Source organism: Triturus cristatus, chromosome 4_2 (assembly GCF_964204655.1).
Source record: "Triturus cristatus chromosome 4_2, aTriCri1.1, whole genome shotgun sequence".
Taxonomy (NCBI): Eukaryota; Metazoa; Chordata; class Amphibia; order Caudata; family Salamandridae; genus Triturus; species Triturus cristatus.
In genome coordinates, this window is record NC_140586.1 from 231721001 (window position 1) to 231737313 (window position 16313).

At 40.7% G+C, this 16313-nt stretch overlaps 1 protein-coding gene across 2 annotated transcripts in view; it reads right to left on the minus strand.

Moving 5' to 3' along the window:
- Nucleotides 1-16313, minus strand: part of TMPRSS6 (transmembrane serine protease 6) — a 220698-nt gene that overhangs the window by 19251 nt on the left and 185134 nt on the right. For both annotated transcript variants that reach the window (XM_085601346.1, XM_085601345.1), the window contains one exon: nt 14684-14955. In XM_085601346.1, the coding sequence (XP_085457472.1) occupies nt 14684-14955 (272 nt within the window). The remainder of the gene's footprint in view (nt 1-14683; nt 14956-16313) is intronic.

Below are 16313 nucleotides of genomic sequence, written 5' to 3' on the forward strand. Positions count from 1 at the left end.
CATTCTCGGATCCTTAGATTTACATGCGTAATGGAGTTTAGCCCAGGTCTCTTCATAATACAAATGTTTAGCCCTCCAAATTTCGTTCTTGTAACCCCTCTTTAATTTTCTGATTTTGAGCGATGTTAAAAAGTAGAATGAACCCTTTGCTTTTCTGTACACTGATCTTATTGATTTGTTAAGAGACCGTTTCAGATATAATAAGCGATGGGAAAACCAACCTGGGTTCCTAGGATTCAAAATTCCACCGCCAAATGGTCCCCTATTGGGGAATTTATTCAATAAAGATTCACATATGGTAGGCAAAAGGGCAATCATCGAGGTTCCATCAGAGTATTCGACCCGCGCATCAAGGATTAGGAGAGTGAGAAAGTCAATAATATCTTTCTCTGTTTTCTCATTCCATATTAACCTTTTTAAATTTAAAGCGACCGGGGCCGTTCCCAATATTTTAGTCTCTGGTAAATACTCGAGGGGTAAATTAATCATAATAACTTGCGGATTATGGTCACTCTCAATCCTTGGCACAACCTCATAACTTTGAACTCGTTCTGCGAGTTTATCTGACAATATCGTATAGTCAATTATAGAAAGACAGTCGGCTTTATTAAATGTTGGAAAATGCTTCCTATCATACAACATCGTTAGATTGTATTTAATAAATTCACACTTAGACCATTGGGATAAAAGCTCTGAGTGGGTTTCCCGCTTTTTATACGATAAAAGATGAGTATTAAAATCTCCCGTGATGATCATCTGTGCATCCCTATGATCATAATATAGCACTTTCACCATCTCTCATAACTCAATGAGTTGAAGTGATCACACCTTTTTTTCCGAACTTAAATAAACATTTAAAATGATCAACGATTGACTGGCTATTAATTTAACACATTGAATCCATTTGACTTGAAGGTCTATTTCATAGTGTTCAACATTAAGATTTAAAGAAACATATATTGAGAGTCCCCCACTTGGTCGACCATATGCAGCTTCCCTGCACGCTGTATTCAAATATTCGTAGTAGCCTATCAGCGGCGTGCGGGCCAAATTCCACGTTTCTTGCAGAAGTAACATATCAAACAAATTTAAACAACTTACAGCATTTACATCTTCTACAAGTGTATTAAAACCATTTATACTCCAAGAGCAAATTCTGACTGATGTTGTAGCATTAGACGAAGTACCCCAGCATCAATCAGTCTCTGCTGAATTTTTTCCAGATAGAATAGCCGGGAGCCAACTCCAATCATAAGCTGCCGCATGAACCCCTTTTGATTCCTCACACACTCGTGACCCTGGCTGACAGCTTTTGATTTTAATGCCACGTAGCCTATTTAGGGCTGATGATGGTCCTGAGGCGCCTTTCAATACTCTAAATTGGTTAACAACGGTTTGTTTTGGAGCATCATTCTTCACTATGGGTATTAGTGGGGTAGGGTATTGCAGACCGTGCAGTCTCCATACTTTAATCCCCCAACTTTCAAAATTGTTAGAATTCGCTAATATTTTCTTTACAATATCATCCTTTAGCCAAGTCGTGATGGTTGTCTCCCTATTACCACCATCTATCTTAAATTCTACAGAATCCAGGTCTTCGGTTACTACATCCTTAAGATCAGGAGTTGCTTTTAGTAATTTCAGAATGTTCCCTCTATTCAAAATATCATGTGGACCGCGAGTCGAGTATTGGGGGCAGAACACCACTTTTCGATTTTCAACTTGCAGTGATTCAATATTACTCCTAAGCTTTAGACTGGATTGATCAATATTACTCCTAAGCCCTAAATCCGATCTAACCATATTCCCAGCAGTGGAGTGGAGTGGAATACAATGGAGTAGCATAAAGTAGAGCAGACTAAAGAGGGATGCAGTGGCATACAAACAGTTGCGTATAGTTTTGAACTGTGGACTAGAGTATCGTAGAGTGACATAGAGTAGAGTAGAGTGTTGTACTGTGGTATATACTATAGTAAAGTGTTGTAGAGTGTAGGGGTATAGACAGGAGTAAAGTGTCAGAGAGTGGCATACAGTGTAGTAGTGTTGCAGATTGGAGTTGCATAGAGTACAGTAGTTAGTAAAATAGTGGTGCTGCATATAGTGGATCGTTGTACAGTTGCGTAGAGTGAGGTAAAGTCTTGTACTGCGGAGTAGAGTCGAGAGGGGGTAACGTAGTGTGGAGTAAAGTATAACAGAATGTATTGGCACTGGTTAGAGGCGGCAGATCCGTAAGCAGAGAATCGGCCAGGGACCAGGGTTTAATTCCCGACGCGGCAGGGTCGTGGACCAGGGTCAAAACGGACTCGATAATTCTCGCCTCGGTACCTACTCTAACCAGGAACACACTCTGCAACTCTGGGCATTAAGCTTGCCTCATCTCTACAACGGCCCCCCACAGACGCCCGGTTTCACCTTGGAGATACCCAGAAAGGGACCATCTCACAGGGATAGCCAGGACGGGTTCCCCAGCGGTCTATAGCGCCGGGACACTTCCGAGTAGCTGTGCGCTGAATAAATTAAAATAACATAACATAGAGTACAGTGGCATGGAGAGTAGTGGCGTAGCATGGATAGTAAACTGTAAATTGGAGTGGAGTCACGTAGAGTGGAGTGCTGTGTCATAGAGTATAGAAAGGTGTTGTATTGTGGACTAGAGTGGAGTATAGAGTTGGACAGTGGCAAGTACAGGGATAGAGTGGAATAGAGTGTCATAAAGTGTACTATACTGTTACAGAGTGGAGTTATATAGAGTAGAGGAGAGAGTTGTAGAGTGGGTTACCGTAAAGTGTAGTAGCATACAGTGGTATCATGTATAGCTGAATAATGCACATTGGAGTGCAGAAGAATGGAGTGGCATAGAGTGGCGTAGAGTGGAGTAGTGTACAGTGGAGTGGCGTAGAGTGGCGTAGGGTATAGTGGATTAGCGTAGAGTGGAGTGGTGTACATTAAAGTGGCGTAAGGTAGATTCAGGGAAACTGTTATAAAATGGAGTGGCGTCTCATACAGTAGAGTAGATTGCTGTGTTGTACAGAGTTGGAAACTGTTGTAGAGTGGAGTAGAGTGTTGTTTGATAAAGTGTACAGGTATAGAGTCGAGTACGAATTTGGACAGTGGAGTGTATGTAGATAAAGTGGAGAAGAGCCTAGTAGAGTGGCATAGACTGTAGTAGAGTTTTGTAGAGTTGAGTTATATATAGTGGATGAGAGTACAATGGAGTGGTGTAGAGTGTAGTAGCGTACAATAGAGTGGCATTCAGTGGATTAACATAAAGTTGCATAGCATATAGTCGAGTAGCGTACAGCCGGGTGGAGTAGCGTAGACTGGAGTGGTGAAGAGTGGAGTGTTGTATACTAGAGTGGTGCGGAGTGTTCTAGCATATAGTGTAGTAGTGTACAGTGAAGTGGTGTACAGTCGAGTGGTGTAGAGTGGAGTGGAATAGCATACAATGGAGTGGTGTAGAATAGAGTGGGTCCAATGGACTAGCATACAGTGGAGTGGCGTACAGCAGAGTGGAGTGGCATATAGTGGAGTGGCATACAGTGGAGTGGCGTACAGCAGAGTGGAGTGGCATATAGTGGAGTGGCATACAGTGGAGTGGCGTACACTGAAGTGGCGTAGAATGGAATTGCGTACAGTGTATTAGCGTAGAATAGACTGGCGTAGAGTGGAACTGTTCAGAGTTTAACAGTGTAGAGTTGAGTAGAGTGAAGTACAGTGGAGTGGCATTGAGTGTAATCTCGTATAGTGGATTAGCAAACAGTGGAGTGTGTAGACTGAGATGGCATACACTGGAGTGGGGTAGAGTGTAATGGCAAACAGTGGAGTAGCGTCCAATGGAATAGAAAAATATTTATTGATGTAGAATGGAGTGGCATACACTGGAGTGGTTTAGAGTAGAGTAGTGAACAGAGTAGTAGCATACAGTAAATAGCATATAGCGGAGAGATGTGAAGTGGAGTGGCATATAGTGGAGTAGCATACAGTGGAGTGGTGTACATTGAAGTGACGTAGAGTGGAATTGCGTACAGTCTAATAGCATAGAATGGACTGGCGTAGAGTGGAGCTGTGTACAGTTTAACAACGTAAAGTGGAGTGGTGTACAGTGGAGTGTTGTACAGGGGAGTTGCATAGAGTGTTATAGCGTATAGTGGAGTAGAATACAGTGGAGTGGCGTACAGTGGAGTGGTGTAGACTAAAGTGGCGTACAGTGGAGTGGTGTGTAGTGTAATGGCGTACAGTGGAGTGACGTACGGCTGTATGTGAAATTTAGCAGCAATGTAGATTATGGTGTGCAGAAAAATGCTAAATTGCGCTGCCTTGCGTTTCTCAAGATTTACCAATCATGGCAAGGTCACACATGGTAGCCTTGTTGCTTTGTAAATCTGACTAAGTATAGTGTTGCCCATGCGACACCTTGCGTAACACAAGGGTAGCGCAATACCGTATTACAGCTAGGCCTTAGTTATGTTTTGGCCCATTGTATACCGCAGTTACTTTCTGCTATTCCATGGTATATGGTGACGACAAGCCAGTATATAATTGGGTAATGGCTGTTTTTAGAAAATGGGAGGGCAGACATATTGTTTTTACTACACTTTGGCTGTGTTCGTGTTAGGGTCTTAAATATAGTAAGTAGTTGGGTTTTAGTGGGTTCTATTGTAGTTCCCTACGTATTAGCACTTTATTAACGTGGTAATAGGTAGTGATTTTTGTCTTTTACATGTTTAAATATGTAGTTTATGGAGTACTGCGCTAATACCTAGTAAGTACCGTATTTATAGGAAGCTTTGAAAGTATTTATGCGGTACTCTGTACACTTTTTGTTACCAAATTAAATGTGTTAAAAATTGTAACCACAATGTAATGTACTACATTTGTGTCATTACAGTGTTTTTTCAATTTTTTAAGATATTTATTTATTTATTTTAAGTACCGCAGTACTTCCTAGGTAGTACCCCGGTACTCCATAGCATTTTTAAAAAAATATATAGAAAGTTATAATTATGTTAACCCTACCTATTACCACTTTACTAAAGTGGTAATAGGGCAGGCAAAATATTATAAAATGTAATACTTACCTATATCTAAGACTCAAAGTCATAACACAGGCAAAGTGGCCTTAAAATACCATGGCTGCCTTAAACTTTTGTAAAGACAACAAGGTGATAGATGGAATGCTTAAATTTATCACAGGCACTAGCAATCACTCATGCCGCATCCCAATCCATCGTGTTAGATTGGGATATGGTCCAAGCGATTGCCAGTGGCTGAGATTAATTTAAGCATTCGATACATCACCTTATTATTTTTGCATTTAAAGCCTTAAGCACACTGGGTATGTCCAGATGTGGGTCCTGGGCTCACCATGCCACTGTAACCAATCTATACATGGCTGAAGAGCCCTAACTAGTCCAAACCAGTCTTAGGTTGCTTGTGTTCTGGTTCAGGGAGGACCTGGCCTGGCCCGGCAGATGGGGGTGAACTGTTTTCATGTTCCAATGTTGTTTTTGCATTAAACTTTTGTTAAGGCAGTCATTATCCAATCAGATAACTTATCATCGCCATGTACTGCAGTAGTTTCACGAAATTTCATGAAATTCCGCAGATATACTGTGGTCACAGATATCACTATGCTTAAATGCCTTATTCTTTTATCTTTGCACAGCCCTAACGATTCACCACAAAAATGTACATCATCACAAAATGTAGAAAATGCTACAACTCTGGAAAGTTTGGTGGTGAATCATCAAACTGGTGTAAAGTTAGTAGGAATGAAAAATCAGAGGAATTCCTATCTCTGGAAATCCTAACTATAACTACAGAGTGGCAATCAGATTTAATGTGATTTCTTTCTTTTTATCTATTGCATTTGTTATGGATTTGTTCATTGGTTACCATAATCATGTGAACATAAATGTGTCTTTTAGTTGTTCATATGGTAATTCTGAAATTTCCTTGCCAGTTGTAGTAAGATTGTACATTTAAATCCCAAAGTAAATGAAAGCCAATCATTGTTGTTATAAAAATAGAGATTATTTCTTTAATCCTAGTGGCCAGTTTGTGTAGCTCACTGGTAGGTCACTTTTCCATTTTATTGCACTGGAGGGCATAAGAAAGATGGTTTCTGTTTGGCTTGTTGGGCCCAGTGTTAATTTTGTGATCCAGAAAACATGCAAAGAAAATGTATGTATATTAAGATGTATTCTATTTGTTATGTTATGTATTCGTATTATTTTTTAACTTAGTGCAATGCCCATACAAGCAGGTTTGAATTGTTATATTCCCTATACTTAATATGCAATTCTTGAGCAAATGTCCATTGCAGTTACCAGCGTGTCAAAGTTTAGCTAGCTGGAACACTGAGCATGAAGAGGCTGTGGTGTTAGGCCAGAGCTGATAACTTAGAGCTGGGGAACTAGGTTTGAGTCTCAGCACCGGTTCAACATCCTGTGATTCTCGGCAAATCACTTAATCTCCCTGTGCCTGTAAAAATGAATGTGTCCTGGTGTAATGCAACTGGCGCTCAAGTGAAGCGATCCTAGTTCCTCCGGTCGACTTTGCTCTATATAAAACAAGCTATGCAGGGTGGGGAAAGGGCATGCAGTGACGGGAGTGAGATGGTGGAGGGACAGGCCAGCAACAAACCAAATTTAGATAAGGGAAATCACACAGAAAAACATTGCACATACAAACATTTTAAAATTGTGATTTTCCCTATACTTAATATGTAGTTTATATTCTTGAACGAATGCCCACTGGAGTTACAAGCATGTCAAAGTGTGGCTACCTGGAACGATGAGCATGGAGAGGCTGTGGCGTCATGGCTAGAGCTGCTGACTTTGGAGCTGGGAAACCAGGTTCGCGTCTCTGCACTGCTTCAACATCCTTGACTCTGGTGAAATCACAGAGGGCCCGATTACGATTTGGGGAGGACAGCCTCCGACCAGCTGCCGGAGACTTTCCACCCGACATCGTTGGTTTTACTCCGACCGCCGTATTAGGATGACGGCGGTCGGAGTAAAACCTGCGGAGGGATTCCGCTGCACTTCCAACAAGCTCAAGGAGCTTGCGGAAGGCCACCCTAATCCCATAATGACGGCGGAGCCAGCCTCGGCTCCGCCGTCCGGATTATGATGGCAACATGGAAAGGCTGTTGGAAAGAGACAGTGGGGGCCTCTTCCCCCTTCCTCCACTATGGGGCCTGGGAGACACCTATAGTGCCCCCCTAAACATCACTGCCCCGTGTGGCAGGCCCGCATGGTGTCTACCACAGGGTGCAGGGATGTTTAAAAACATACATTTTGCAATGGCAGCTTATGCTGCTGGCCTTTACTGCCCGCAACATAAGCTGCCATAGAAAAATGGATGTTTCTGACCATCTATAGGGTGGTCGCATCTAAATTGTGCGGTCAGAACCGACGACCTATGGTCGGGCGGTTTCCAATCCGCAACGGTCGGCCCGGCAACGTAATGAGGCCCTTAATCCCCTGTGCATGTAAAAATTAGTGTGTCCTTGTGTAACTAGCTGTCATGTAAAGCACTCTAAGTCCTTCCAGTCATCTCTGTGCTATATAAAACAATCAATGACTAGTAACGGGGTGAGGAAGGGGCATGAAGTGAGAGTAGCGAGGTGGTGGGAGGGGCAGGCCACCAACGAACGGGAAAGGGGCATGCAGTGACAGGAGTGAGGTGGTGGAAGGGACAGGTAAGCAATGAACAGAATGCAGGAGCTGAAAAGTTAAAAAATTAAATAAAGAATGTTACAAGTGTGCGGCTAGTGAATGGACACTGTCCGCCAGAAGCAATATTTGGCCCATGCTCCTCAGCAAGAAAAAAGACGTGAAGCCGAGCAGGAGGCGCTGACCAAGAGGAAGAAAAGGGACTAAAGTGGCATGGGAGCCAACTAATGGTAAGTAATGGGCAGACTCTAAGCCCCTTTTTAGATTTTTTGTTTGTTACAAGAGATTTTGCAAGAATGACGCACGCGCCGTGTAGGCAAAACAAAAAAAGGATCATCTGCATAGGCTAATGTACATTACTGTGAAATGTCATTATAATCCGTTCAGCCATTTTTTCACTATGTTCAATACAAAAAGTCTGTGTAAGAGCATTGGGGTGAAACCAAATGTTGCAAAACGTTCCATCCTCCACCAATTTAACAGGAGCGATAGGTCTGGAAAGTTTTGCAGAGATTTGTCAAATGGGTGCAAAGTTATTAAGGGACTAAAATTCGAGGAATTCCTATATCTTGTAGTCCTAACTATAACTGCAGAGTAGCTACTGTCACTCTGTAATACATATATATATATATATATATATATATATATGTGTGTGTAACATCCCTCAAAGTACAACCTTTTCCCCAATCTTACCTTGATTTGGGTGAGTATGTACACCTGTCAAGGTTTATTTTGGTTACAAAGTTTTAAGTTCAATTTCTCAATTACATTGGTGGTTTTGTTTGCTGTTTCAGTTTATTTTTGGGTTTAATTGGTATTTGGTAGATGCTAATTTGTGTTTATGTTTAATTGTTATATATGTATTGTATTGGTATATTTAAATAAAAGCAATTCACATATTTATGATGTTTAAATACACATTGTTTTATTGTTGTATTTGTTATTATAATTATAGGATTTTATTTTAATAACAGATTAATGTTATTTATTACAAATTTATTTTAATGATCTATTTTTACATTTTGAAATAACATTTAGCAATATTTTATCTAAAGTTTAGCTTTTAAAAGGATTGTTAATATATAATTTCATGTTTATATTGTGCCCTATTTCAAACTATTAATGTTGTGTATTTCAATTAATATTGTTTTTTCCTATTTAATAGTAACAAGATTAAGTAGTCAATAACTTAGGGCCTCATTATGATGTCGAGCGGAAAGCCATCCGACTGCTCGTAACAAATATTAGATTGGAGACGACAATGTCATCTAATGTAAGCCTACTGATTCCACAGAAAATAAATATGCTACTTTTGTATAAATATTTTGCACAATGACTGATAACAATTCTAAGTGATCCTGTGTTAGAATCAATTGAATATGAAAGCACAGGTGGACATTGAGAGGAGACACCTTGGTGGTACATAAGGTGAGAAAGGGGAGGTTGTGTTCTGGGAGGAGAGTATTGTTACTATTAGAAATGAACACAGACCAAATTGTATAATAGTAATAGTATTCCTATCCTTAGGAATGAGGAGATAATACCATTTAGAATTCACGTTTCTATGATGTAGAGAAAACAACATATTTATGGTAACTTTCAGTGCTAGTATTCAATATTTACAGGTAGTCGAGCAGTATCTTAGACAGATGTACATGTTAGATAGAAAAGTCAAGAGACCTTTCTTATGATAACATGCAAATTTAACATGCCGTGTTAACATGCCACTGAAAGATATTTTATGTAAGTATACATATTAATGGTGTATATTAGCAACACTCTTTTTGATAGTTATAGATCTTCTACTCTGAAATGATGTGAATACGCGTTGCTACACTAGTAATTGTTTTGAAAAATAAAGGTCTTCAATTCTGTAGCAATTACAATAATAACAACTTCCTGTTTGGTTTGTCAAATAGGTAGAGGATCCTTGTATGGTCACACAGTAGAAACAAGGTGAGGGTGGCCCAGGGAGAAATAGTATGACTTAGAAAATGGCACTGATGTGAAACCCCTGAATCTCACTTGAGAAATGTATCTCTAATTGACCTAATATCATAACATGATATGATAATATTAAACAGGACGTATGGTGTATTAAGGAACTGTGATAAGTGCTGCTTAGTTAGTGATATGGTGAGAAGGTCCAGTAGTTTTCTTTGCTCTGATGAAGGATTGTGGATGATATCATTATAGCCAACAGTGCATTTCCTTGTTCACGCATTTGCAGATTATGTCCAATCTTAGAACTCATTCACTCTCCTTTGTTGCAGTTTCAGTTCCCAATTTCTCCCTTTGAGAGTAGGGGTATCTGCTCTATTCCAAAGAAGGAAAAAGGTTTTGAGATCTTAGGTAGTCTCTTGGTCACTGGGATCAGCGCCCATGACCTTACTGGAACACTACAATGATATTTCTCCTATTTAGTTATCTTTCCTCATTATTCTCCTCTTGCATACTGTTTGCTTTACGGTGGATCTGAAACAATCAGTGCCTTTATTGACACTAAAACTATGCCTACTAACTAGGCAACAATATACATTTCTACACAGACTGCAGTCTCAATATACTATATTGTGTTTACTATAAATGCAGTAACAACTTGCGACAAGTTGTTAAGTTGTTAAGTAATAATGCCCCTAAACACATAACTAATGTAACTCTGAATATCACAGTTACTATAAGTGTCCCTAGATTATTTAGCCTAATAAAGGTACTAAATTACTTGGTAGCTATCGGTATTTAATTAGACAATTTCTTGTAAATGATGCACAATAGACTGACTCAGTTATTGTCCCTCATTAAATAGTACTGGATATATACAATATCACATGATTGTTTCTATCTTACAAAAGTTGCAATTTTTGCTGACTTGTCTAATATAGCTTTTACTGGCCACTAAAGGCCCGCTCCAGCATTAAAGGCAAGGGCCTTTAACAAGGGAGTGGGCCTTTAAGGGCCTTTATAACCCAGCTACAATGGGCTATAAAGCTATTAGAACATTTCCCCCCATGAAGGCAGAATGTTCTAATTAAAAAACACAAAGGCCTCTGTGAGTCCGAGGGGGTTAAAATCCCCCTTGGGCTCCGAAGTCTTTGTTTCACAGCTCTTGCTGTGAATGTTTTATAGCTAACAGCACGCAAAGGGCAACAGCTGTTAGCAGTTGAACATTCACAACAAAAGATGTGAAATGGGGCTGAAGTCAGCCCCTGGTTCTCCCCGGCAAGACTGAACTGATTTCTGTAGTTCAGCCAAGCCAGGGAGACCCAGGAGCTGAGCAGCAGTCACGCCTCCCTCCTTCTGAAGCCCTGGTGACGCGTGACACTGAGCTTCAGGAGGAGAGAAGGGTGAAGGCTGTGTGTGTCTTCCGGAATGAACAATAGAGTCACTACCAAATAAACTGTTGACTGAATTGTTGTTTAGATGATAATTAAATAAATTTCACTGCGTGATTATCAATATTAAAATACTGATATCAGAATTCTATTCTGAGTCCTATAACTTTTTTGGGCCTGGAGGCCCTCCCATAAGTCTTTAGAAGCAAATAGACACCAACCACATTTATCTTTAAAATAATCAAGTAGTATGATGAGTTATGGTTTTGGGGCCTCAAACCACTAACTCAATCAATTCCAGTTTACGCCAAGATTGTGCTATGATTTCTTGCACTTATTTAGTCCAAAATATTTTTGTAGTTAATCCATGCCCTTAACATCGTTTGGTGTTTTAGTGACTTTCTCTTGCCTCATATTCTGTTTTTTCCATAATCCTGCACAGGTCCATGCCCCTTTACCATTGGATTTAATGGGAGTGCTTCTTCTGCTCTCTGTTTTTGTACAGTATCTCTTTTTGCTATTATCAGTGATAGTCCCATAACTGCTGCTGATATCTATTTGTGTTGCATTCTTCTAGTATGTTTAGTAAAGCAATTTTGGGTGTGAGCGTGCTCAGTGTCTATGATCTCAGATAGCGTTCATTCAATTCCTCTATAGAATTTCTGTACGATAGTGCACTATCACAAAGTTTATATAAATGTACACTCTTCTGATTTGCATCTCAGGAAGTTGGGGAATGAATCTTCCTTTTAATGTCAAAGTTTGTATCAGGATATATTATATACAGTATAAGTAAATGAACTCTACAAGCCTATATCTTGCTGATATGGCCACTTATGGTCCATTAACGCAGTGGTCCAATTCGAGTCTTTGAGTGTCCGTATATCTGCCTCTCTATTTTCTTACAGTTCTAGAAATGGGTCAGGGGAGTGTAATTAGCAGGGTTTTATATAGCTTAGAGATCATTTGGTCTAAGGTAATTGTTTTAGTGCTAACCTGGCCTCCAGTGGGGTGAATTATGGTACTGGTCTTGGCATATTTATATAAAGTTGTAGCAAGTGTGGCAGTTGTAGGTAGCAAAAAAATATGACTGGGACGCAACCCAAATCCTGCATGTATATCTGAAACTGATTTAAAGTATTTGGCACCTGCTACATCTTTCAGTGTGGCTATTCCCCGCATGTCTTGTTCCTGAAATCCGGCTAATATAGTAACCCGTGACCGTGTCTTCCCCACCCACAGCAAGATCACTGTTGTTAATGTCAGTCTTTGATACCATTGTTCGCAGTATTTTGCCAGTATCGCTTTGTTTGACAGGAGAGTCCCGCAGGATGTATGCCTTTATATAAAAAATGTAGGGTAGATTTATTTCCTAACACCCACAACTCACTGCTGTAAGGCTGGGTCAGAACAGTGCTGAATGGCCATACGTTAATCAAGATTAGGTGAGAGGCTTGAGAATAAGTTGGAAAATGGACTAACTGAGTCCACCGTCAAATGTTGACTTATAGCATTTGGCCAGAGGCACCCTAGAGTTCATACTGTTACATGCAAGATCTATAAATATGGATATATGTATATATTTTTTTATTAGTTTGTACAGATAGTTCTGCACTATGTATAGTGGCTAGAGAGTGTCACCATTTTAAAGTGTGAGTCTACCTATCACAAGACGTCCAATGCTTAAAATACCTTTTCACTTTTTTTAAGTACAGGGTCAGTGTATCTTGTCCATGGATAGGAATCAGATTTTGCTATCTGTATCCCAAGGTAATGAAAGCCCTTCCTAGCCACTGATAATCTGAATGTCTTCCTCCACTCCATTACTTCTATTGGTCTTTGGACAGGGAACATACAGGATTTGGTCCAGTTTACTTCAAGTTCGGGCCATTTTCCAAAATCTGTTAGTATTTTTTCCAGGCATAGCCCTTTAAGGAAGGGATGCTGATGTATACCAGTAAGTCATCAGTGTATAACAATATTCTATCATTCTGCTCTGAGCCCCATTCAATGCCTGAGATCTCCTTTAACCCTCTTATGCACTCCACTAACAGCTCCATAGCCTGTGCGAAGAACAGTGACGATATGGGTATCAATGTCTACTGCACTGTGTAATATCAATTGATGTGGATAGGGATCTACCACTTTTTTTTTAAGCGTGCGGTCCAGCTTTAGGTTATTCTAAATATCAGTAAGTCCTGTAATGCACAGACAAAATTATTTGGTAAATAAATCCCTGCATTCAATCATAGAGGAGGTCAAGATTGTTAAATAGTCCTGGGATTTGACCATTCCAAAGGAATATTTCTTTGTCTGTCAAAATTCGTAATTTGCTCTTGAAGACTGTAAAGTCTTACAACTTAGCTCCTTCTACATATGCACAAATATGAACATCAGAAATACTGCAATCACTCTACTACCTCCCAGTAGCCAAACAAGTTGAATTTATAGCTCTTTATGTAATATGTGCAGAGCCTTTCATGAACTCTGCGTTTCTTTAGTAGTTCACAAATTCTCTAAATACTGATCACTTTGTCAACTGTGACCACAAACTCAATTTCTGTTGAATGTGTTTAATTTCGGGAAAGGCAGATCTGGTGGGAGAGTTTTTTTCCATCTGGATGACAGTGCTTGTGAATTTCCGCACAAGCATTCAACCAAAAGATCAGTCAATCCCTGGCTGTTCAGTAACTACGAAAACGCTGTATCTTCTTAGATACTTGATCCTTGCTTAGCTGCTCCCTTCAGCATCAGGAGACTTCAACAATGATATACATGCATCAAGCTAATATATCTGTCAAAATATAGCTAGCTGGCAACAGTAGAACTTTCCAGGATATTATAGGATAATGATGTGTATAGTTCTTTCCAGAAGAAGAGAAACATTTTGAGCGGGGTAGCGACAACTGATCAACCTTGTCTTCGGTGAATTAACAAATTGGTGGGCAGCTCCACTTCAATTCAGGAGACGGCCTGCCCCATATCACCAAGGTAAACCTCACTCTTAACCTAACCCAACAACATAAGCTTAACTGCAACTTGACTCATACCTAATCCTACCCCCCACTTATTTACGCATAACTATACGGTCAATGATAAATCCTTGGCCAAACTCAACCTCTGATCCTTGACCCTGAATTTCTATTTGATCCTACATGCCAATCAGGTGCCTAGGCAGATAATACAAGATGATTCACACTTTCACTCTCACTTGCAGAGTGAAGTACTGGTTCAGCTGGACTAGATCTGAAACAGTGAGCACAAAAGCGTGAGCAACAGAACGGATTGCAAAAAATAAATGTTGGAAATTCGGCACAGTCAGATGCAGTAGCTGGCAATTTCCCGGCTTTCAATCAGCCAGTCATATTTCTTTAGGGTAGCAAAATGCCTCTCTCAGCCATTAAGTGTCGCTACCAGAACTGTATTTGACTATTCCTTTCCCAGGGTGTATCATCAACATCAAAACAGCACATCCTGGACTGTCCAGCAGGTTTCACTGTAAGAGTGGTACTTAATATTCCCTCCCCATAATCTGTTACTTATGTATCCCTCCTAGCCTGGCCAGTCAGTCTCTGTAAAAGTTGTAAATGTGCTTCCCCACCCCAGGACTGTTACTTCAACAGCACTCACAGCCATGGCCAATCGGTGTCACTCTGAGACAATGGTACTCACCGTCCTCTTTATTGGCTCCCCAGCCGGTCACCCAGCACTTAGCACCTGCTGGGAGAAAATGAGTGCTGGGGGGCAGACATATAGGCCTGATAAAGGTTGGGCCAGACACAGGATGATCCAGCTGTAGCAGGGCCATGTCAAAGTCGTGGGAATCCTCGTCGTAGAATGGGTGGGTCACTATGCGTACCACCTTAAAAGAGATTTCATTCCTGCTGCTCGGGTACAGACGGTACTTTCCCAGGTAGACAGTCCAGATAGTGGGTGAGGCCAAGCTGAGATGAGAAAGAAATAATGTACAGTGGGGTGACTCAGATCTGAAGACAGAAAGAAGGAAGATCCTCCCCACTACTACTACCAGACCTAGCTCCACCTTTCTCTCTCTGCCCACCAATGGTTATTTGAACTGGCTAGAGGGTCAATGTGCTGTCAAGGACTCAATAATTCAACAATCATAATCCTCTGCATTTGCACTATATTATCTCCGTTTTAGGACATCATCTCCTCTGCTATACAATGTCCACCATAAAAATCCCAAGATTTGTTTTAGATATATCTTTATTAAATGGGTTAGCATTTCAATGCAATTCACATACAGGCATCATCAAAATTACAACAGACTGCCAAACACAGTAGTTACATAGTTAGCTGCCACTTTCTCTCTTCTTTAACCTCGTATTCAATCAGGAATTTAATGTTAACGTCTACCTGTGGCTATCCATAGCAGTCTAATCTCTTGCTCGAATATATACTCCTTTTCTTAAATCATTGCCTTCCATCAGCTCCAGAGGAGTTGTAGGTACATATGTATATAATAGGTATATCGTATTTTATGTTAGTAAACCATCCCATTTGTCTGCGAAACCAAGTAACTTAACCATATCCAGTAGTACCACCTTAAAAACTCCCTCGTGCATTACATTTAGCCTGTGGGGGGTAAGATAGACCATATGTACATAGTTAAATTGAATAAGGTTGAGCGCATTCATTTCGGACCTCTTAGCACCTGGGACCATTCTGTAACCAGCAAGTCCCTCCCCACCTCCGCAGTCCATCTATCTCAGAGACGCTCCAGAGGCATTTTTACCATAATAATCAAAGCTCTGTAATGCCACTTTACTAGGTGTCTGACTGACCCCACTGTAATCAACACTTGCAGCACCTCATGTGTCTCAAGTTCTAACTGGGCCCCCTCCCCAGAGGTCCTTACATTTTTTAACTACTGTGTGGTAAGTAAGGAATTAGCCTCTAGGTAGCTCATATTTTGCCAGGAAGTCCTCAAGTGGGATCAGTGCTCCGTTCTGTAGCAATCACGTACTGATATTGCTCCAGCCTCTGTCCAACTAGACATTTGCGCCCTCGAGAGGAATGCAGGTGGTTTCCCCCCTGCGAGTCCCACTATGGCAAGCTCGGTGCATACAATGGGACTTCCTTCGTACGTCAACAGCATCTCTTCAAACTATCTAATGCCACTTGTAGTAATACCCAAGGGTTCTGTACAGCCACCCTTGCATGCAGGAGTCCAGCCAATAGTTGCGTCATGTCAGTGGTTGTACTCGAGCTATTTAACAATTCCAAATCCCGACCTTATAGCCACTGGGCCAGCCATTGCAACTGGGCTGCCAGGTAGTAT